A 24,121-nucleotide genomic window follows, 5' to 3' on the forward strand; every position below is an offset into this window, starting at 1 on the left:
AGAAATTTATATACAGAAAAACAAACTTTCCAGATCTTGGTAGAACACAAAAGCTAAAGACAGTATTCCTAGCAATGCACACTAAGAAAATTTCAAGGGATGTATTTGTGGCAGAAGAACAATTATTCCAGGTGGAAGATTTCAGATGCATGAAGAAATAGAAAAAGCGCTGGAGAGTATGCACGTAAATAGAAATCATCGTTGTCTAGCTGACTACGTAGAAGCAATAAAAATGTCTAGTTTGAGGGTTTAGAAAAAATGGGAAAGAAAGGATTATATAACAGTGGCATATGTGTGGGAAAGGTGTCATTATACTTAAAGCATTCTAAAGTCTAGCGGTCTTCAGGAGGAAGGCAGAAATATTAATCTAAGGCTTTGTTACACATGCAAGTTAAAATGTTTGACGTAGCCAGTCACGGACTAGACAACGAGGGAATAACTCTCTAATAATCTAAGAAACAGACGACATGAGAGAAACGGCAACTCGTCCAAAATCAGGCGAGAAAAAATAAATAGAAAAGTCAGGACAAATAGGAAGCATAAAATAATACGGTAGAATCCGAACAAGTATTTTAAATGTACTAAAACAATAAATTTAAATGACTAAAATTTGATGGTGGGGAAACAATATTGTCCATTTACTTTTAAATTGGGTGTATGTTATTTATAAGAGATTATGCTAAACAAACAACGAGAATGGGTGGAAGTAAAACAATCAGTTGGAAGTACAGAAAAAGATAGAAAGCCTTTCCTGGATCCTCCAATTAAAACTTAATTCAGGCTGGGCATGGAGGCTCAGGCCTGTAATCCCAACACTTTGGGAGGCCAAGGCGGGAGGATCACCTGAGGTCGGGAGTTTGAGACCAGCCTGGCCAACATGGTGAAATCCTGGCTTTACTAAAAATACAAAAATTAGGCCGGGCTCAGTGGCTCACGCCTGTAATCCCAGCACTTTGGGAGGCCAAGGCGGGTGGATCACGAGGTCAAGAGATCGAGACCATCCTGGTCAACATGGTGAAACCCCGTCTCTACTAAAAATACAAAAAATTAGCCGGGCATGTGCATGTAATCCCAGATATTCAGGAGGCTGAGGTGGGAGAATTGCTTGAACCCGGGATGTGGACATTGCAGTGAGCTGAGATCGTGCCACTGCACTCCGGCCTGGGCAACAGAGAGAGACTCTGTCTCAAAAAAAAAGATAGAAAAAAATCCTCACTAAATGAAAGCCAGGAGAAGGCACAAAGCTGACTTTAAAGCCAAGCAGCCTTACTAGAGTAAAGAGGGCGGCTACATGATAAATTCCAGTTTATCAAAGCAGTTAAAATTAACACATATAATAAGAGAATGAACATTTACAAAGCAAATATTAACAAAATATTGAGGGGAAATTAACAAATCGACCTTCCTAGAGAAGTTTAAGAGTGCTCTCTCCTTAATTGGTAAAGCAAACAGACAAAATAAACAAGGATATTGAATTTTGAACAACACAATTGACAAGCTTGACCTAGTGAATACATTTAAAATATGGCACTTGATGATTGGAAAACACATAATACATACAAGCATGCCTGGAATTATTAAGAAAATTGGCCACATGCTACCCCAATAAAGCAAACCTAAGTAAATTTCAAAGAGTGGATTCCTGTTTAGACTATATCATCCGGGTCCAGTGTAATTAAGTTAGAAATAAGTAACAAAAAGGTAATTGAATAAAATACGCTTGGAAATGTAAAAATCACACTTCTAAGCAATTCATAGATCAAAGACTAATTAAAAGCAGAAATCAGAAAATTGTTTAGAACTGGATGATAATAAAAATAGCACACATCGAAATGTGTGAGATGCAGCCAGCAATATTTAGAGGCAAATGTGCACTCATATATGTTCTACCCAAAATGAAAAAAGCTCAAAATTAATGAGCTGGGATCAAATGAAGAAACTGGAAAGAGAACAGCAGGTGTGTGTCAGCTCTGACTGTGCCCCACAGGGGCTTTGCAGACAGGTGTGTGTCAGCTCTGACTGTGCCCCACAGGGGCTTTGCAGACAGGTGTGTGTCAGCTCTGACTGTGCCCCACAGGGGCTTTGCAGACAGGTGTGTGTCAGCTCTGACTGTGCCCCACAGGGGCTTTGCAGACAGGTGTGTGTCAGCTCTGACTGTGCCCCACAGGGGCTTTGCAGACATGACTGAGTGAAGGATCCTGCAAGGAGCGTTATCCTGGACTATCGGGTGAACGACGCAAGCACAAGGGCCCTCGCAAGGGAGAGAAGGAGGCAGCGGGATGGGAGAGAGACGTGATGCTGACGGCAGCCGGGCCAGAGACCAGGAGCGATGGGAAGACGCTGCGCAGCTGACTTCGAAGATGAAGAAGAGGCCACCACCCTGAGAATGTGAGCAGCCTCCAGAAAAGGCAAGGAGGTGGATTCTCCCTTTGAGCCTCTGGAAGGACGCAGTCCTGCCTGCACTGACTTTAACTCAGTAACACTCATTTTTAACTTCTGATCTTTAGAACTATGAGATAATATATTTATATTCTTTCAAACCATAGATTTTTGGTATTTTGTTACAGCAGCAACAAGAAACTCATCCTGTGGTCTTAGCTTGGACACTGTTCTCTTTCCCAGTGTTGCCACTGCCAGCAGATTTCCAAGAGAGCAGACGTGCCAGAAGCTCAAAAGCATGCCGTGACTTTGCTGCACTCTGCTCGGCAAAGCATCACACAGCACAGCACAGCATTAGGCTCAGAGAAGAAACGGTAGACTCTATCTCCCCATAAAGGGACTTCCAAGGCCACATGGCAAGGGACAAGGATACCGGGAAGGGAAATGCTAGGGATGTTGTCAGAATCTTCAACCACAAAAACAGCGAAGTTGAGGATGTCCTTACTTCAGCAATTGCATTCCCACGTATATTCCCTAGAGAAACACTTGTTCATTTACTCCATGTTCACAGAACCTCTATTAGCCGAAAATGACAAACCACACAAATAACCATCAATTAAAGAATGGGTCAATGCATATGGAATAGTCATACAATAGAATACTATACAGCATTGAAAAATAAACGGTTGTACACATCGATACGGATGAATCTCATAAGCACGTGGTTTTTGGAAAAAGGCAAATCCCAGAAGAGTACACGCTAATATGACTGTGTTTGGAGACAGGGCCTTTAGGGAGTTAATTAAGTTAAAAGAGGTCATGAGAGTGGGGTCCTAATCTGATAGGATTCATGGCCTTAAAAGAAGAAGAGAGAGGCCAGGCGTGGTGGCTCAAGCCTGTAATCCCAGTACTTTGGGAGGCCGAGGCAGGTGGATCACGAGGTCAGGAGTTCAAGACCAGCCTGGTCAACATAGTGAAACCCTATTTCTACTAAAAATACAAAAATTAGCCAGGCATGGTTGTGTGTGCCTGTAATCCCAGGTACTCGGGAGGTTGAGGCAGGAGAATGGCTTGAACTTGGGAGGTGGAGGTGGCAGCGAGCCTAGATCGGGCCACTGCACTCCAACCTGGGTAACACAGTGAGACTCTGTCTCAAAAAAGAGAGCGAGATGTCTCTCCCTTCCCACGGTGAAAAGACAGCCACCTGCAAGCTGGGAAGAGACGCGTCGCTGGGAACTAGCGCTGCCTGCATTGGATCTCAGACTTCTGAAGCCTCCAGCACTTGGAGAACGTATGCTTCTGCTGTTGACGCCACCCAGTATGTGGTATTTTGTTACGGCAGCCAGAGCAGGCTAATACAGTGGGAAGGTATAAAAAAAGGCAGAGATAATAATGAACGCAAAATTCAGTAAAATGCCTGTTGACATGTGGTGGGGAGGACAACCAAGAGTTCTAAACTGTGCTTCGTGTATTTCTTCAGCAGGGTGATGGGCGTATGGCATCTGTTCCTTTGTTCTATTTAAAATCGCGTAACTTTATATACAGCATTTCATGTATGATACATACCAAATAAAATAATTAAACCACGTAGCCTACAGCCTTCCCCTCTCTCCTGTGCACAGTAGAAAATCAGACCCGGGAGGGACAGAACGTGCCCAGGGTCACGGGCTGCTCATGAAGAGGCCAACCTGCCAGCCCCTGGCCATGTGCCTCACCAGCTTACAGCCAGCAGCGAGCTGCCTTGGCGTGGTGGCACTGTGATCATCCCCAGAATCACCCCGCTTCAGTCCTGCTCAGGAGCCAGCTCGAGATAATGTGAGCAAGCATTTCTCAGGCAACTGTTATTGGTCCTGAGTGGCATGTACTGTAAGTCATCCGTTGACAGAAGGTTTCTCTCCCATCTGAGGGCTCTGTGGCCTGTGGCTGCCATCTGTGGCCACCAGGACAGCAGAGGTCCCAGCTCTCCTGATATATGGCCAGTGAGATGCCCTACCCCAGACCTGGAACCAGGAGCCAGTGATGCCAGAGCTGGGACGGCCATCATGGTCGCGGCAACAGCATCCCCACCGAGCAGCAAAGCCCCTCTGAACCCGCCCATGTGGTCAACCAGGCAGCCCGTGGCCTCGCTGGCCAGCAGCAAGGGTGGCACCGCAGTGACTCTGAGACCTACTCAGGATCTCTCGGTGCACCTTTTCTGCAGTTAAGCCAGCCAGGGTTGGATTCTTGCTTGTGACTAAGAACTTGGATTTAGACAGAATTTGGTATAGAAAGAGGCAGAGTCAATACACACTGAAATAATAAGCTCTAAACAATACGAAAAGAAGACGTGAACTCACAGGAAGCCTTGTCCTGGCGGTTCTGCATGGTAAACGATTCTCTCTAGCAACTTATAAATTTAACAGAATCCCAATTTATACCTGAAGCAATATTGCTTTTACAAAAAAAAAAAAAATGAATGAATGAACAAGGGTAACCAGGAATATCCTGGAAGAGTGACGAGCAGGCACTGGGCCTGCCAGCTACAACCATGGGTGCTACGCAGGACGGAACGGGACGCTCAGAAACCTCTCCGAGACATAGGGCACGCAGGTATCGCGCTGTGGTCTTCAGCAGAAAGCCCACCCTCTCTTCTCCTCCCAGTGGCACTGGGGATAGGCTCCGCACACCCTGCTTGGCCAACTGCCCTCCGGTTAGGCTCTGCCAATAAGGGTCGTGAGAGACCAGCTGGAGGGACGGAGACACTGGGCCTCCCTGTTTTGCCTGTTTCTGTCTGTATCACCCGACAACAACCTTCCGCTCAGAAGGAACCGCTGGTTCCAGCTTCCATCCTTCCAGGTTCCCGCTCGCTGTGGCAGCACCCACCAGAAAGTGCCCCTTTCTCTGGCTCTGGTCACTCCAGCGTCTTCATTTTGTCCACAGTGCTTGGGGAAGAGCTGCTTCCTATGCTTTGCGTCTGTGTTACTCTCTCAGGGTCCCCTCCCACCCATTTAAACACGTCTGAACAATTCCTTACGTCCACTTCTTTCTATTAAAACAATAGTGTCGTTTTGTTTTTCTGGCTGGCCCCTGACTGATAGAATTAAGAGATACGTAGCTAGACAGACAGCGTTCCATGGCAGTGGGAAATGACGGATTATTCAATCAATCATGTCAGAACACCCAGGAGACCATCCATCCAGACAAAGACAGTTCCGGGCTAATCAAATATTTAAACCTGAAAATACAACCATAAAGAGCTAGAAGTTGTTACACTCTTATAGTATGGAAGGTTCCTCAGTAGAATGCAGACGTGTTACAGGGAAATGTTAATTGATTTCCCGATAGAATACCAGAGAATTCTGTAGAAGGGAAAAATGCCATAAGTGAAGTAAAAAGGCAAATCAAAAATTGTGACAAAATATTTGCTACTGATATCCCAAAGGACCAGTTTTCAAAAAATATAAAGTCAATAAGTTTAAGATGAATAAGCCAATGAAAATTGTCAAAGAGCAACGCTCAGTCCACACGTCCACATAAAGGGAAACGGGCCTCACTCATACAACAGACCAGGAAAATAAGGCCACATTGACACGCCGTTTCTCACCTCTGGGCTTGGTAAAGACTCAGTAAATTTAATAATACTTTCCATTGACAAGCGTGATAAGCCCGGCTTGTGAGAATGCCAATGGTTTAAACCCTTAGGAAGGGCAGTTTGCAATACCTAGCAATATTTTAAGTACGTACAATAATGATCCTATGCGATAGATTTTACAGATTAGGAAACTGAGGCACACAGAGGGTTAGTGTCTTCCCCAGGGCCACAGATGTAATAAAGAGTAGAACTGGAATTCAAGTTGAGGCAGTCTGGCACTGAATACAATATGCAGGAACACTCCACCGCGCGAGCGACCCACTCACGTGACCCAGGAATTCCACTCCGAGGTCTTTATCCTACAACGCTCATTGCACGTGTACAAACTCACTATGTTCAAGGATATTCACTGTAGCAGAATACTTGGAAATAACCTGTTTCTCTCCAGAAGAAATTTGCTCAGACACTACATCCGTAAAATGGAATATAGCACAGCCATTAAATAACTGAAGCTGATACCAAAAAAATCACCAACACAAACTGCTGACCGTGGAAAACAAGGGGCCGAGGGTTTCTGATTCGGGCAGCAAATGAAAATGGATGAAACGTTTCAATTAGAAAATATTTTCAGACTGGATAAAAAAATGCAGAGTCCAACTACATGTTTACAAATCACACATGAAATGGAGAAGCACAGGAAGACTGAGAAGCTGGGTGGGGAAACTGAGGTCTCGGATCCCTCAGGGGTGAAGCTCCGGGCCACCCGCCCCTGCTGGGCTGAAAGCATCTAGAACGGGTGGCGGCGGAGGGAGATGATTAATACTGTCTCCGATCTTGGGATCAGCTAAAGCCCTAGGGATTACAGCTCTTTTTGGTTTTGCTGCTCTCTTCAGCTTATTTACTTATTTATTTATGTTTTATTATTTTGACGCGGAGTCTCACTCTGTCGCCCAGACTGGAGTGAAGTGGCGTGATCGCGACTCGCTGTAACCTCCTCCTCCCAGGTTCAACCGATTCTCCTGCGTCAGCCTCAGAAGTAGCTGGGATTACAGGTATCCCCCACCACGCCTGGCTAATATTTGTATTTATAGTAGAGACAGGGTTTCACCATATCAGCAAGGCTAGTCTTGAATTCCTGACCTCAGGTGGTCTGCCTGCCTCTGCCTCCCAAAGTGCTGGGATTACAGGCGTGAGCCACCATGCCAGGCCTATTTATTTATTTATTTGCAACAGGGTCTGGCTCTGTGGCCCAGGCTGGAGTGCAGTGGCACAATCATGGCTCACTGCAGCTTCGACCACCTGGGCTCAAGCGATCCTCCCACTTCAGGCTCCTGAGTAGCTGGGACCACAGGCATGCACCATGCCCCACGAAAGTCTTTTTTATTATTTTAGGTAGAGATGGGGTCTCCCTATGTTGCCCAGTCTGGTCCCAAACTTTGGAGCCTAGGAGATCTGCCAGCCTCAGCCTCTCAAAGTGCTGGGATTGCCGGTGTGAGCCACCGTGCCCAGCCTGGTTTTGCTCTTTTAAACTGCCCCCTTGACAATTCTCTTCAGACACCATAGCTTTCCACTTCATGACCGGGGCTCTGTGGCTTGCTGGATTTGTCTCTTCGCCCTCATGGAAGAAATGACATTGTGCTCCCAGATTAATGCAGTGTAGCCTCGTCTATTACTAGACAGAATGAGAGGGCGGCACGAGCTGGCCAGGCAGTTTCAGAGAGGGCTCTAGGAGACACAGCCTAGCCGCTGCCCCCCCTCCCCAGGGCCCTTGGCCGTCTGCTGGTCCCCAGTGGGCTACAAGCTGCTTTGTGAGAGACATGGGGGCAGAGGAGCCACTGGCTCGGTGCCTGTGCAGCCTGGAGAGATGGAGACGTTAATGCTCCGTGGGAGGATGGACCTTAGTCAGCAGATCAGTTCTTCTCCTGTGAGATGCGGCATGTGCATCCCACTACGGGCCACCAGCTCTGTGGGGCACAGTTCCCAGCGCTTTTCTTGCTTCTCTGACTCATCCTCCTTTTCTCCTGCTTCCCTGGAACTGTGTTCTTCAACACATATAGCACACACATTTTTTAAATTGCATTTTAGGTTTTGGGGTACATGTGAAGAACATGCAAGATTGTTGCATAGGTGCATACGTGGCAGTGTGATTTGCTGCCTTCCTTCCCATCACCTATATCTGGCATTTCTCCCCATGCTGTCTCTCCCCAACTCCCCATCCCCTGCTGTCCCTCACCTATTTCCCCCCGACAGACCCCAGTGTGTGATGCTCCCCTCCCCGTGTCCATGTGTTCTCATTGTTCAACAGCCGCCTATGAGTGAGAACATGCGGTGTTTGATTTTCTGTTCTTGTGTCAGTTTTCTGAGAATGATGGTTTCCAGGTTCATCCATGTCCCTACAAAGGACACGAACTCATCGTTTTTGATGGCTGCATAATATTCCATGGTGTATATGTGCCACATTTTCCCTGTCCAGTCTATCATCAATGGGCATTTGGGTTGGTTCCAGGTCTTTGCTATTGCAAACTGTGCTGCAATGAACATTCGTGTGTATGTGTCCTTATAGTAGAACGATTTATAATCCTTTGGATATATGCCCAGTAATGGGATTGCTGGGTCAAATGGAATTTCTATTTCTAGGTCCTTGAGGAATCACCACACTGTTTTCCACATTGGTTGAACTAATTTACACTCCCACCAACAGTGTAAAAGTGTTCCTATTTCTCCACATCCTCTCCAGCATCTGTTTTCTCCAGATTTTTTAATGATCGCCATTCTAACCGGTGTGAGATGGTATCTCAATGTAGTTTTGATTTGCATTTCTCTAATGACCAGTGATGAGCATTTTTTCATATGTTTGTTGGCCTCATGTATGTCTTCTTTTGTAAAGTATCTGTTCATATCCTTCGCCCACTTTTGAATGGGCTTGTTTGTTTTTTTCTTGTAAATCTGTTTTAGTCCTTTGTAGATTCTGGATATCAGCCCTTTGTCAGATGGGTAGACTCCAAAATTTTTTCCCATTCTGTTGGTTGCCAACTCACTCTAATGACTGTTTCTTTTGCAGTGCAGAAGCTGTGGAGTTTGATTAGGTCCCATTTGTCTATTTTGGCTTTTGTTGCCAATGCTTTTGGTGTTTTGGTCATGAAGTCCTTGCCTACACCTATGTCCTGAATGGTTTTGCCTAGATTTTCTTCTAGGGTTTTTATGGTAGCACACACATTTTATTTGGGACTCTGCTTTCTGAGAAACCCCACGTAAGCACAGGTGAAAGAGGAAAACCGAGACCACTGTTGTGAGAGTCCAAATATCCCACTGTTTCACCTCTTGAATAGAAAACATCTGAGGAGGAAGTGAAATCAATCTCTGAAAATTTACTTGCATGTACGGATAAAACTCTTGATGCCAATGGGTCACCCGTGCAAGATGCCGCTTCAGGAGAGAAGCCACACTCCACACAGTCAACACAAGAATAACGTTTAACTTTCTTCCGGTTACATTTCAGTGAATGTTAATACATGTTCTGAAATTCTGTGGGATTTCTACAGTTCTCATATGCCTGAGGATGTGCTGTCAATCACAATTCTGGTTATTAGGTTGCTGTTGTAGACCACAGAAATAACCAAATGTCCTTGTCAATTGTGTCTTTAACGGTGACTATTTAAACCACACAGCTCACTGCTTCATTCTGATGCAGTTTCTGAAAACTTCACAAACACACAAAATCCTAGAACAATGGCATCTTTTAGGAGGTTCATAAAAGGATGGAAAGAACCCCGAAAATCACTCTCGAATACAGGTTTCCGGTAACTTTAGAATTGTGATTTTGACTGGGTAAGAGTTCCTGGAACTTTAATGAAAAGACTGACTGGTTTATAAAGCTGTTAACTGGTTTATAAAACTATTAAGTAGAACAAAAAATTAATTGAATATCAAGAAAGTACTTTGCCAGGTTTTTTTTTTTTTTTGAGACGGAGTTTCGCTCTTGTTACTCAGGCTGGAGTGCAATGGCGCGATCTCGGCTCACTGCAACCTGCGCCTCCTGGGTTCAGGCAATTCTCCTGCCTCAGCCTCCTGAGTAGCTGGGATTACAGGCGTGAGCCACCACGCCCAGCTAATTTTTGTATTTTTAGTAGAGACGGGGTTTCCCATGTTGACCAGGATGGTCTCGATCTCTTGACCTCGTGATCCACCCGCCTCGGCCTCCCACAGTGCTGGGATTACACTACATGAGCCATACTAACATGGTTGAGATATACATTGTAAATGAACCACATTGTCTAAGTCAAATTCCCTGTGGTAATCCATGAGTTATCAGTGTTATGCACCTACATTGGAGAAACAGCTCTCTTCAGGAGGACGTAAGTCCATTGTTAGGCATGGGCGCACGGAGAGCCAGGACAGCTGCCTCGTCCTTCCTGAGTCCTTAAAGCTTTGGTTATTAAAAGTTCTGCATTCCATGACTTACCATGGAAAAACCAAAATGCTCCAGATTAAACATATATTGGTGTGGTGGCTTACAAATTGCTAAAATAGTTTATGATCAATGCTTCGCTTGCCAAACCCGTATTCCTGGGAGGACGATCAAAGCTTCAGGTGCATTCGGCCACCTCATGGGCCACGGAAACATGCAGAGAGGGATTTCACTGGATTGCCGTTTTCAGTGCGTGTGTTCTGGTTGTATAAGAGCTTCCCCGTGCCAGAGGGCTGATGTTAGAACAGTAGATTATTATGCCACAGTGTATTTCCACCAGGTAAACAAAGCTTTTTATGGTTCACTGACTGAAGACAACCAACCCTTTTACAATCTGGCGCCTAAAGACTGGATTTCTGAGAATATCAGAGGAAGACTGCCTTTTTCATCCACACTGCAGCAAAACTTTGGAACCTCGAAACTTGGGTTCATAATCTCACAAGTCAGAAGGGTCCCTCCACACTCTTGGAACTGTATACCCATTGGAATCCTTAAAGCTAACCAGGGAAATTTCTCCCCAGAAGAAGATGGCAGTTTTGATGTTGACGGCTTTTTCCCGAGCTCACACATCAAGACTTCTCTAGTATCATGAGACTCTTTGACTTATTTTATCCCTTGCTTACATCTCTATGAACAATAGAAGTGAAAAGGGGGTCTATTGTGTGCACTCATGGGCTTTTATACCTTTATTTGTGAAGGATTTTGAAGCCAGCCTCATAGGTGGATAACCTTACACCTTGAGAGATGGAATATGATGGTCCCATGTAGTTGAGAAACTCTGCTGGTGTATATGTGCCTCCTAATCAATCAGAAACAGAACATGGGTTCACTCATCAATCCACACCATGAGTTAAAGAGAACATTCCTAAGGGGACTTCATTCTTTTAGAAAGGCATCATTCATTAGGTCCTTTTTCCATAGTTTAGAGTAAAAGAGGCAATGATTAGATTGTATCCCTCATGACGGGCTCTAGAGCAGATCCCACTGTGAATGCTATGGTTACACAACAGACTTTAAATTCTCTTGTAAAAATCGTGCTACAGAACAGAATTGCTCTGGATCACTTACTGGCTAAGCAGAGGTATCTGTGCAGCTGCTGGCACTTGTGGCCTGTGGGGAAACACCTCACATGGGCATTATAGAGATTGAGTCGTCAGGGATTAATGAGGCGGCTGCTTAGTTAAGTGAGTAAGTTCTTTATCTCGCACATTATTTGATCCATTTAATTCAGGTGGTTTGCTTTACGGGGACTCTGGCTAAGGAGCACACTCCAAACTCTTGGTGTCATCCTCCTGATAGTCATAATAGACAATACAAGTCTCCTTGGTGCACTGTATTCTCTCAAAAGTTTTAAATGTTTGCATGCAGCCATGGATAGAATGTCGACCCAGCCTCTCTGGATCGCCCCGCGCTTCCTCCAGGCAATTCCCTGAGCCTTGCGGCAGCTCCACATCCCGTGCCCACAAGGCAGGCAACCGACAACTTCTCACTCTGCTTCTTGCTGGTTAAGCTTGTCTCCAACACTCGCCTGAGTGCCTTGGGGGGTCCCTGTGCCCCTAGCCTGCTAGCAACTTCAGTAGAGTTTACTGCTTCATCTCCTCATCCTGGGGCCCGGCTTCTGAATGTGCCCGCTTCAGGGCACAGCTAGGACCCTGCAGGGAACAAAGTCCGGGAGCAATCCAGGGAGCCTAGACCCGGAACCCGCAGGCCAGAGGCAAGCAACCCTGCAGGAAGGGCCGCCTCTCAGCACAGGACAGGGCTTCCCCTCCGCCTCGGCATCAGCACCGGTGTCAGGGGCCCACGATCCCTTCCAGGGAAAAGGCTGTCTCTTGGAGGGTGCAGAGATGGGAGAAACGGTGCCTTCCTTGACTGGCTCCAGGGGCTGAAGTCCTCAGAGGGCTCCCTGTACTTCTCTGACAACCCCCCAGGGCTGTCCTGTCGCCAGAGCCCTGAGGAGCAGCAGATGGCTGTGAGCTTGATCAAACACGGGCCGAGATAAGACGGTGTCTGGGATTGCCCCAGAGGTGCCATCGCTGGAGAGTCAAGGGACACGTGAGACAGTGATGTGCTCTTGCAGAATCTACTGCACTCAGCCGGCTGAGCGGTCTGTTTTTTTCTCCTGAGGCCAGCAGGCCAGCACAGAGACAGAAGAGCGCTTACCCTGCGGCGGCCTGAGAGGGAGCGGCAGGCCCACTGCCCTTCCCAAGAGGTTCAGCTGGGGCAGGGGTGAGGCCAGGGCCCAATCCTGAGGCTTCACCCCAAAGGGCAGGCACCCAAGGATCTGTCTCCAGAGAAGCCGAGTGGGCCCAGACTCCTCAGAGCGTGCAGCAGGCTGCGTATCCGCCAGCAGAGGCCCTCCGTGGAGGAAGCCTCCAAAATGAAACGCACAGATCAAAGCAAACGCAGGAGAGGACGGAACGCAGAGGAAGAAGGCGATGCAGGGGCAAAAGGAAACTGGAATCTACATAAAGGAAATGATGGAAAATACGGAATCTGGGATTCCAGGAAGAGGAGCTCTGAGAAAAGGAACACCTGCCAGGAGCTCTTAGAAATAAAAAAGCATGCATGAGAAATGAAAAGCTCAAATAGAACAGGAACGTGAATTTGAGAAAATCTATCAGGAAGTAGAGAAAATAATAAAATCAAAGGATCAATCCAGGAAGTCCAATATATAAATACTAGGAGTTTCAGAAGGAGGAAATTACAAAAATATTCAAAAAAAAATTCTCAAAGTTTAGTTTTTAGATTTAAAGAGCTCACTGACTTTTCAGCATAATAAATGAAAAAACAAATCCCACCAAGTTATGTTACCGACACATTTCAGAACAGCAGGAATAATGCTAAAAGTTTCCAGAGAGAAATGGGGCAAATAGGTGACAGGAATTTTTTTTTTTAATGGAAGAAAGAGGATCGATTCCTTTCTAGCTCTGAGGGAAAGATATTCCCAGCCTAGAATTTAGCACTCAGTCAAATGCAAAAGTAGAATAAAATTATCTTAGACATACAAAGTCTCCAAAAATTTACCTAAGGAAGCTACTAGAATACAGATTACAGCAAAACCAGTGAATTATCGAAGGAGTAGGAAAATGACCCAGTCCAGGAAAGGAGTCCGACTCCCCCAGGTGGTGTGAAGAGAAATCCTTGGACTGGGGCGGTGCTGCAGGTCCCACAGGAGCAGGAGAGGGAGCCCCGGGGCGGGGAGATGCCCAGAAACAAGAAGGGAACCAAGCTGATAGAGGAGGAATGCATTTGACCGTGTGAGAAATATAGTTTATTTACACAGTCATTGAAGAGTCTGAGCAGCCACAGACACATGGAAAACTAAAGAAACAAAAAGAAGCAACTCCAGAAAAAGTAAAAAGTACCAGGAAAGAAACCTGATCCCGGCACGCTACGGAGCTCGTCAGTGATACTGACATTAGCATCATCAGAGTGCGGCACTGATTCAGAAAAATGAAAGTTGTAAAAGATACCTCATTCCTAACGACACGTGGAGCTGTCCGCTGGGGCGGGGACGGATCTACCCAGAGTCCATCCCTCTGTTTCTTCCTCCTCATGAACTCATGCAGTGTGGGCACATCTCTCACAGGGTGGGCAGCTCAGTCTGCTCTACGGAAAAAAGTCTGTAAATCTGGTTACAAATCTGACCGGTGACCCAGGCCTAAGTGTCCAGAATCTGAGTTCTGGGGGCACCACCAAGGTTGCTGCCCGTCCTCCACGCAGCCGGCCCAAGTCTCCAGCAGCTGTGCAGTGAACACACGTGGTGTGGGGTGCGGTGGTGGAAGGGTGGGGCTCTCTATCTGCTCTGCCGAGGACGAGCTGCGTCACTTTGTGCAAATCATTCCGCACCAGGACTCGGATTCCTCCCCCCTCAAGTGAAGGCAGCGGTGCTAGACGGTGTGCCTCACGAGGCCGTCCTGGCCGTCCACCCTCCCGCTGACGAGCACTTGTACCTGCCAGACCTGCGCACCTGTGACCCTGCTTGGTTCTCACAGTGACCCTGAAAATTAGATACTATTGTTTCCTCATCCTGCAAATGAGAAAATTGAAGCAACTGGGTTCAGTTCTCCCTGTGGTTCCTCCTTCAGACTTCAGCCAGAAAGGCCTAGCGGTGCACAGGTCACTTCCTGCTCAAAACCCTTGATAAAGCCTCTACTTCTAAAATGTGGGCGTGTGTCCCATTTCTCTTCTAAAAAGGCACCCAAAAGAACCAGGAAGAAGAGGAACAGAGACAAAGATGCTACCTTTGATAAAATTCAGAGCCACAGAGTAGAAGGGAAGACTGCCAGGTGCAGGCACGCCAACCAAGAGACAGCAGGGACTTGGTGGAACCTCCCAGCTTTGGAGCTCAGAGACAGCCAGCAGGACATGTTTCTTAAGGTGAAGCTACATCTTAAATGACAAACCAATGGGGGCCAACAGAGACCGGGAGCAAAGGACAAGCTGGGGCTTCCAAGGACTGGTGTGCTTGGGACAGAGGGTGATGGGCTCTGCCGGGTCATGTAGAAAAGCCACATTTGTCGGGAAAAGCCTGTGAGTTGTAGCGGGGCAGGAGGGAGGCCTGTACTGAGCTTCGTGAGCTGCCTTTGGGTGCACATCTAGAGCCGAGGATTGAAAAAGCTAAACGCAGTGGCCTCACACCCCATGTGAGAACAGCCCCAGACCACTTTCCACAGAGCCTCCTGCCAACAGCTGCTTCCAGAGGAGCTCAATCAGAGGGAAGCCAGCAGCTGCTATGCAGAGCCATCCCTACAAAAGGGGATGTGGGAAAGAGGAGGACGAACACTACCGACCACAGAAAATGACAAGTGTGTGAAATAATTTTACTAGTTCATTCTCGCATTGCTATACCAGGCTGGGCACGGTGGCTCACACCTGCAATCCCAGCACTCGGGAGGCTGAAGCAGGTGGATCACCTGCAATCGGGATTTTAAGACCAGCCTGGCCAACACGGTGAAACCCCGTCTCTACTGAAAATACAAAAAAATTAGCTGGCATGGTGGTGCATGCCTGTAATTCCAGCTACTCGGAAGGCTAAGACAGGAGAATCACTTGAACTCAGGAGGCGGAGGTAGCAGTGAGCCAAGATTGCGCCATTGCACTCCAGCCTGGGGGACAGAGCGAAACTCTGTCTCAAAAAAAAAAAAAAAAAAAAGAAATACCAGAAATTGATAATTGATAAAGAAAAGAGGCTTAATTTGCTCATGGTACTGCAGGCTGTACAGGAAGCATAATGCTGGCATCTGCTCGGCTTCTGGGGAGGCCTCAGGAAACTTATGATCATGATGGAAGCTGAAGGGGAGCAGGCAGGTCACACGGCCGGAGTAGGAGCAAGAGAGAGCTGGGGGAGGTGCCACACGCTTTTCAACAACCAGGTCTCTAAAGAACTCACTGTCACAAGAACAGCACCAGGAGGATGGAATCCGCCCGTGTGATCCACTCACCTCCAACCAGGGCCCACCTCCAACAATGGGGATTACAACTCTGGGGACGTGAGATTTGGGTGGGGACGTGAGATTTGGGTGGGGACAGAAGCCAGCCCATTTCAGCAATGTGCATGTTAATTAGCTTGACTTAGCCATTCTACAGCACACACGTGTTTCAAAACAACACATACGGGATAAATACAGACATTTTTATTTGTTGATAAATAAGTAAATTCGTTAAAATATTATCTTTAAAAAATTTTGCCAAACATAAATAGATAGTGTAGTTCACCTGTAAACTATAGCATTCCACAGAGAATTGGCTTAATTTAATTTCAGATTCAGAGGAGTGAATTCAAAGGTGAGTTTGTAGGGTAGCTGCTGGACCAGATGACTTTGCAATTGTCCCTTCTAACTCTCTGAAGGACTCCACGGCTCAGGAGAACCAGCAACAAAGTGTGAACCTTTGCTCCCCCTCTTCATATCCTGCAGGGAAGTTCTGACCAATTTCTCTTATAAGCCTCCCACATTGTCCAAGAAAATTAGCACAGGCCTCCAAGTCTAAAAGAATCTTGACCATGCACAGCGTATTAGTTCATTTTCACAGTGCTATACAGAAATACCCGAGACTGGGTAATTTGTAAAGAAAAGACGCTTAATGGACTCACAGTTCCACGTGGCTGGGGAAGCCTCAGAAAGCTTACAGTCGCGGCAGAAGGTGAAGGGCAAGCAAGGCACGTCTCACGTGGCAGCAGGAGAGAGAGGCGTGCAGCGGGGAACTGCCGAACACTTTTTAAAATCATCGGATCTCATGAGAACTCACCCACTGTCACAAGAACACCACGGGGAAAGCCATCCCCATGACCCATCACCTCCTACAACATGTGCGGATTACAATTCGAGGAGAGATTTTGGTGGGGACACAGCGAAACCATATCACACAGGCAGAAAGGTTTGGGAAACAAGCCCTGAATGCCCAGAGGGCCTAGCCAAGCTCAGAAGGCAGCAGCTGGGGAGAAGGGAATGAGTTCCTGTGGCTTGGCTTGTCTCCAGGCCCTCCCTACTCAAAGTGCAGTCCGTGGAGGAGAAGGAAGAGGATGGTGACCACGATGACAGCGAGCGAGTAGCAGATGAGATTTTGTGCCGGAAAAATGGTGGCCTGGACCAAATGCAAACCGAGATTTTACATATTGATTTTGACTTCAAGAAAGCAAGCAAGAATGAAAGAAAGAAAGAGAGAGAGAGAGAAAGAGAGAGAGAAAAAGAAGAAAGAAAGAAAGAAACTAAAAAGTGTTCAGTGAAGCAATAATTTCTGCAGAACAGTAGCAACAACAGGAAAACATGAGTGCATGGAAATCTAAATCAGCAGGGCCTAAAGGGAGAATTCCACAGCTGCGGAAACAGATTAAACAGGAAGCTGCACAGAGGGAGTGGACTCCGCCGTTCCTGGTGAGGAAGGAAGAGGACAGCAGGGGACGGGAGGAGGAGACTGCGGGGCGCTGGCACCCAGTCGTCAGGACGAATCGTGCTAATGCGAGCTGGTCCAAGCCACTGCCCAGAATGGCTCTGAATGCAGCCCGACGCAAATGCATAAACTTTCTTAAAACATTGTGAGATTTTTTGTGATTTTTTGTTTAGCTCATAAGCTATCGTTACCCTTGTACTAGCTCATTTTCAAGCTGCTATAAAGAAATACCCAAGACGAGGTAAATTTTAAAGAAAGGAGGCTTAGTTGGCTCACAGTTCTGCAGGCCGTAGAGCACGATGTACTGATGTTCAGTGCATTTTACCTGTGGCCCAAGACAGTTCTTCTTCCAGTGTGGCCCAGGGAGGCCAAGAGATCGGACATCTCTGTTTTATTGTGATATTCTTTTTTTTTTTTAAATTTTTTTTAATTTTTAATTTTTAATTTAATTCTTTATTTTATTTTTAGGCTAGTCAAGTGACGCAGTGGGAGTGGAGAAGGAACAAAGAAATCTGTAACTGGTTGTGATCAATTAGTTGTAAACAGCACTGCACTCGGACCAGCCTATTGTGATATTCTTAAAAATAAAAATCCATGATGAACAAAATGTCAAACTTTTAAATAAAGACAGGATCAATTTTTTCCTTTTGCCTCAGGCTCCAATGTGATGCCACAGAGCACTGAAGGAGAACACTAAAAGAAAAATGAGCAAGAGGAAGTGAAAATAAACACAGGTTTTAGAATAATCAGAGCATTGTGCAAGTTGAATGGATGGTTCCTGTACTTGAAAGAATCCCTTGAGCGGCCAGGCCCAAAACAAAACAACACAAAGCTCAGTCTTTTTCTTAGGTACGTAGAGACACGTATTAGCAGGTGTGCAGCAGCATCTAGCTCACATGTTTTTTGCTTGTTTTTGAGGTGGAGTTTAGCACTTTTTGCCCAGGCTGGAGTAAAGTGGCATGATACTGGCTCGCTGTAACCTCTGACCCCCCGGGTTCAAGTGATTCTCCTGCCTCAGCCTCCCGAGTAGCTGAGATTATAGGTGCCCGCCACCATGCCAGGCTAATTTTTGTATTTTTAGTAGAGACGGAGTTTTTCACCGTGTTGGCCAGGCTGGTCTCGAACTCCTGACCTCAGGTGATCCACCCGCCTTGGCCTCCCAAAGTGCTAGGATTACAGACATGAGCTACCGCTCCCTGCCTCTCACATGTTTTTAATTTGTGATTCTCTAGGGTCAAAGATAGACACCCCTACGCATGTATAAAAAGACTGAGGTTTTTGTTGTTGTTTTGTTTTTTGGCCTGACTGAAGGGACTTTACCCCTCCTTAATCTTCAAGACCTGCTGGACCGTAGAAGTGTCCCTTGGATTCCTATAGTTCAGCTGAGTCTAAACTAAAATTTTGAAATGACCCTGACAAAAGGAAGTGATCACAGCCGAACACAGCGCTGGACGCGGTATCAGCCCGACGCGTGGTGCCGCTCCTGAGAGCTGGTGGGTGAGGGAAGAGATTCTGGGAAGAGCAAGTCCACATCCCCCCACCTCTGAGAGATGGTAGCAAACACTTTAAGCCATGCTTCTTTTGAAAATAGTTTACATAGCAAGGTTTAATATTGAAAAAGTACCTTGAATAAGTCATTGAATGGTCTTAATGGGTGAAGATTATTTATTTATCCACAAAGACGGATTCCTGGAAGGTCAGTATCAGTTTTGGCATAAGGGCATCTGCAAAACTTCAAGGTCTAACCACTGAGAGGCGCTTGGAGAGGGGACACAGGGTCCCAGAGTGAGGCGTCTGGAAGGGGACATTGGCGTAGAGCTGGAAGCCTGTCTTACTTCATTCTTGCTGCTAGAGCAACACACCACAGCCGGGGCAAGGTAAATAAAGTAGAAATTTATTTCTCACAGTTCTGGAGGTTTGGAAGTCTAAGATTAGGGTGCAGCGGGTGTGATGTCTGGTGAGGACCCCGTCTCTCCGCATCCTCCAGAGAGGACAGAATGACAAAGGGGGTCCCATGCTGTGGGAGGCCTCCTTTTTAAAGGCCATCTTCCCACCCACAGTGAGGGAGCCCTCAGACCTAACCATCTCCCCAGGGCCCCACCTCTGCAAACTATTACGTTGGAGATTACGTTTCAAGAGCAATTCAAGAGGGAATGCAAACACTCAAACCTTAGCGGAACCTGAGTGTGGACTCTGAATGGGAGTCTGCAACGGAAGCTTCCTGCGCCGAACAGTGGCTGGAGGAGGAAACTCACCTCAGCTTTTATGAGGGTGAGTTGGTCACTGTGTGGATTTGCACCCCAAAGCAGCAAAACCCTCAATTATAAAATTGGATAAATTTTAAATATAAAAGGTGATGCCAGATGGGCAGAGCCCCTTGAAAACTAGAAGAAATGAGCGCAAATGAAGGAAGTCAATCCCAACTAAAGCTTCAGGAAATTCCCACAGATAAAGCTCAGCAAAACTGGTCAGCTTATTGTGAAAAAAGCTTCAAAACTCACAAGGAAATATTATAATATGACAGAGAGCCAAGAAAAAAGAAGAATCAGACAAAGACTTCAGATCAGACACGGAATGTGAAGTAAGTTTAAAGGGTTTAAAGAAATAAAAGGGAGACTCACAAATATGAACCATTAACAATATAAAAATCAGCAGATTTGAAGCGGGAACGGACAGACCAGCAGCACTTCTGAAAATGAATGATACGGTAATTGAAGTTAAAAGCTCAATAGACAGCAGAAGACTTGCCGCAAAAAAAACTGAGGCAATGAAAGACATGTCCAAAGAAATTATACATAATCCAACCCAAAAAGATTTACACATCTATTTCGAAGAGGGAGTAACATTAAAGAGAGATTGAGAAGATTTAACATAACTAGATTCCAAGAGGGAATAATAGGGAAATGAAGAAAAAGCAAAATTTGAAGAGATAAAGCCTGCGATTATGCTACAGTGATTTGAAGGTGGCAAGCCTCAGATCCAGGAAGCAATTGGACCTAAAAAGGGACAAATAAGGGCCGGGCACGGTGGCTCATGTCTGTAATCCCAGCACTTTGGGAGGCCGAGGTAGGCGGATCACTTGAGGTCGGGAGTTTGAGACCAGCCTCGCCAACACCGCGAAACCCCATCTCTACTAAAAATACAAAAATTAGCCAGACATGATGGCAGGCGCCTGTAATCTCAGCTACTCAGGAGACTGAGCAAGAGAACTGTTAGAACCCAGGAGACGGAGGCTGCAGTGAGCCGAGATCACACTGCTGCACTCCAGCCTGGGCAACAGATGGAGACTGCATCTCTAAAATAAATAAATAAATAAAAGAAATCTGCAATAGACACGTTACCAGGGAAGTTGGAACAACAGAAAGAAAAGATCAATCGCCTATAAAAGATCAGCAAATAACCAATGACAGCTGCGTATTGTTCAGAAGATGAGCAAACCACCCAATGACCTTTCACGTTGTTAGGTGTCTCTGCTAAGACCTTTTTCTGGGTTCTTTCCCAGTTCATTCCCAGAATAGGCCAGGAGTGCATGACCCTTACTGCCTCTGAAAGCAGCCCTCTGCCCACGATGAATGTTAAATATATGGCCCAACTTCCTTTCCCCAGGTGTGGATAACTCAGGGATGCTCGAGACAGCCTCTTGGAGCCTCCCAGAGAGACTGAGGGCCAGTCCTCTATAGGAGCAAACGGCCTCATCTGCTGCCTCAGCCCCACTCACTGCTAGCGCTTCCTAAACCAGTAGGGACATCATCAGGACCCGCTTCTGGGACAGGCTCTAACACAGCGGTGTCCTGTGCCCCTCGCTCTCTCAGCAGGCCGTTTTTCCTAAGGATGCCCTCCTTCCACCCAAAGTGCTGAGATTACAAGAGTGAGCCACTGTGCCCGGCCCACCCCATTCTTTAGAGTCATGGCCTGGCCGTGACACTGGCCTCCAAAGGCATGGTGGCCAGGTCTGTACACATCCAGCCCATTCCCTGCATAGAGATCCCAGAAAGAGGTGTCCCGCTAGTGACTTCTGAGGAAGAGAGTCATGCAGGGTGAGAGCTTAACCAAGGACATTAGGGATCTGCTCAGCAAGTAGGGCTCAGGGCAGTTGGGACAGTCACCTGCCTTTCCCTTCGGTGGGCTGCAGGGGCCCGATGCGGTGATGAGCAAGGACAGGCTGCAGATTTTGCAGGAGTGCACGAGTCAATGCTGGCTGCACGTCCACTATGCGCACAACACTGGAGAAGAAAGAAGAGCAGTCAGTTGGCCCAAAGCAGAAGCAGATGGCAATGATCGTGACAATCATGACGGCAGTTAGGCGAGTCGCGAAAAGCGAGTTGTAATTAAAAGCATAGGTGAAAAGCTACACGGAAGACGTGCGAAAGGACTGGAAGGAAGTTCACGTGTGTGAAGGCACCTGCGCTTTCAGGAAGAGGGAGGGTTCAGTACACCTGCTGGCCATCGGGAGACGGGAATTTCTCAGCTCCATGATAACCTTATGGGACGACTACGGCATACGCAGTCCATCACTGACCAAAATGCCATTGTATGCCACATGACTCTGTGTGTGTGTGTGTGTGTGTGTGTGTGTATTATATAATACATGATTCTGTGTGTGTCTGTATTATATACTACATAATTCTGTGTGTGTGTGTGTGTGTGTGTGTTATATACTACATGATTCTCTGTGTGTGTTTGTGTATTATATACTACATGATTCTGGGTGTGTGTGTGTGTATTATATACTACATGATTCTGTGTGTGTGTGTGTATTATATACTACATGATTCTGTGTGTGTGTTTGTGTATTATATACTACATGATTCTGTGTGTGTGTGTGTGTGTATTATATACTACATGATTCTGTGTGTGTGTGTATTATAGATTACATGATTCTGTGTGTGTGTGTGTATTATATACTACATGACTCTGTGTGTGTGTGTGTGTATTATATACTACATGATTCTGTGTGTGTGTGTGTGTGTATTATATACTACATGATTCTGTGTGTGTGTATTATATACTACATGATTCTGTGTGTGTGTGTATTATAGATTACATGATTCTGTGTGTGTGTGTATTATATACTACATGACTCTGTGTGTGTGTGTGTATTATATACTACATGACTCTGTGTGTGTGTGTGTATTATATACTACATGATTCTCTGTGTGTGTCTGTGTATTATATACTACATGATTCTGGGTGTGTGTGTGTGTATTATATACTACATGATTCTGTGTGTGTGTGTGTATTATATACTACATGATTCTGTGTGTGTGTTTGTGTATTATATACTACATGATTCTGTGTGTGTGTGTGTATTATATACTACATGATTCTGTGTGTGTGTGTATTATAGATTACATGATTCTGTGTGTGTGTGTGTATTATATACTACATGACTCTGTGTGTGTGTGTGTGTATTATATACTACATGATTCTGTGTGTGTGTGTGTGTGTATTATATACTACATGATTCTGTGTGTGTGTATTATATACTACATGATTCTGTGTGTGTGTGTATTATAGATTACATGATTCTGTGTGTGTGTGTATTATATACTACATGACTCTGTGTGTGTGTGTGTATTATATACTACATGATTCTGTGTGTGTGTGTGTATTATATACTACATGACTCTGTGTGTGTGTGTGTGTATTATATACTACATGATTCTGTGTGTGTGTGTGTGTGTATTATATACTACATGATTCTGTGTGTGTGTGTGTGTGTATTATATACTACATGATTCTGTGTGTGTGTGTTTATTATATACTACATGATTCTGTGTCTGTGTGTGTATTATATACTACATGATTCTGTGTGTGTGTGTGTGTGTGTTATATACTACATGATTCTGGGTGTGTGTGTGTGTGTATTATATATTACATGATTCTGGGTGTGTGTGTGTGTTTATTATATACTACATGATTCTGTGTGTGTGTGTTTATTATATACTACATGATTCTGTGTCTGTGTGTGTATTATATACTACATGATTCTGTGTGTGTGTGTATTATAGATTACATGATTCTGTGTGTGTGTGTATTATATACTACATGACTCTGTGTGTGTGTGTGTGTGTATTATATACTACATGATTCTGTGTGTGTGTGTGTATTATATACTACATGATTCTGTGTGTGTGTGTGTGTATTATATACTACATGATTCTCTGTGTGTGTTTGTGTATTATATACTACATGATTCTGTGTGTGTGTGTGTGTATTATATACTACATGATTCTGTGTGTGTGTGTATTATAGATTACATGATTCTGTGTGTCTGTGTGTATTATATACTACATGACTCTGTGTGTGTGTGTGTGTATTATATACTGCATGATTCTGTGTGTGTGTGTGTGTGTATTATATACTACATGATTCTGTGTGTGTGTGTGTGTATTATATACTACATGATTCTCTGTGTGTGTTTGTGTATTATATACTACATGATTCTGTGTGTGTGTGTGTGTATTATATACTACATGATTCTGTGTGTGTGTGTATTATAGATTACATGATTCTGTGTGTGTGTGTGTATTATATACTACATGACTCTGTGTGTGTGTGTGTGTATTATATACTACATGATTCTGTGTGTGTGTGTGTATTATATACTACATGATTCTGTGTGTGTGTGTGTGTATTATATACTACATGATTCTGTGTGTGTGTGTATTATAGATTACATGATTCTGTGTGTGTGTGTATTATATACTACATGATTCTGTGTGTGTGTGTGTATTATATACTACATGATTCTGTGTGTGTGTGTGTGTGTATTATATACTACATGATTCTGGGTGTGTGTGTGTGTGTAT

General features: G+C 45.4%; 1 protein-coding gene across 2 annotated transcripts in view; it reads right to left on the reverse strand.

The window, feature by feature from the left end:
* LOC110568332 (serine protease 40-like) overlaps positions 1–24,121 on the reverse strand; it is a 45,572-nt gene that overhangs the window by 13,637 nt on the left and 7,814 nt on the right. For both annotated transcript variants that reach the window (XM_064382882.1, XM_064382881.1), the window contains exon 2: positions 21,416–21,532. In XM_064382882.1, the coding sequence (XP_064238952.1) occupies positions 21,416–21,532 (117 nt within the window). The remainder of the gene's footprint in view (positions 1–21,415; positions 21,533–24,121) is intronic.

This window comes from Aotus nancymaae, unplaced genomic scaffold (assembly GCF_030222135.1).
Source record: "Aotus nancymaae isolate 86718 unplaced genomic scaffold, 86718_ANA_hifiasm-v0.15.2.pri h1tg000029l, whole genome shotgun sequence".
Lineage (NCBI taxonomy): Eukaryota > Metazoa > Chordata > Mammalia > Primates > Aotidae > Aotus > Aotus nancymaae.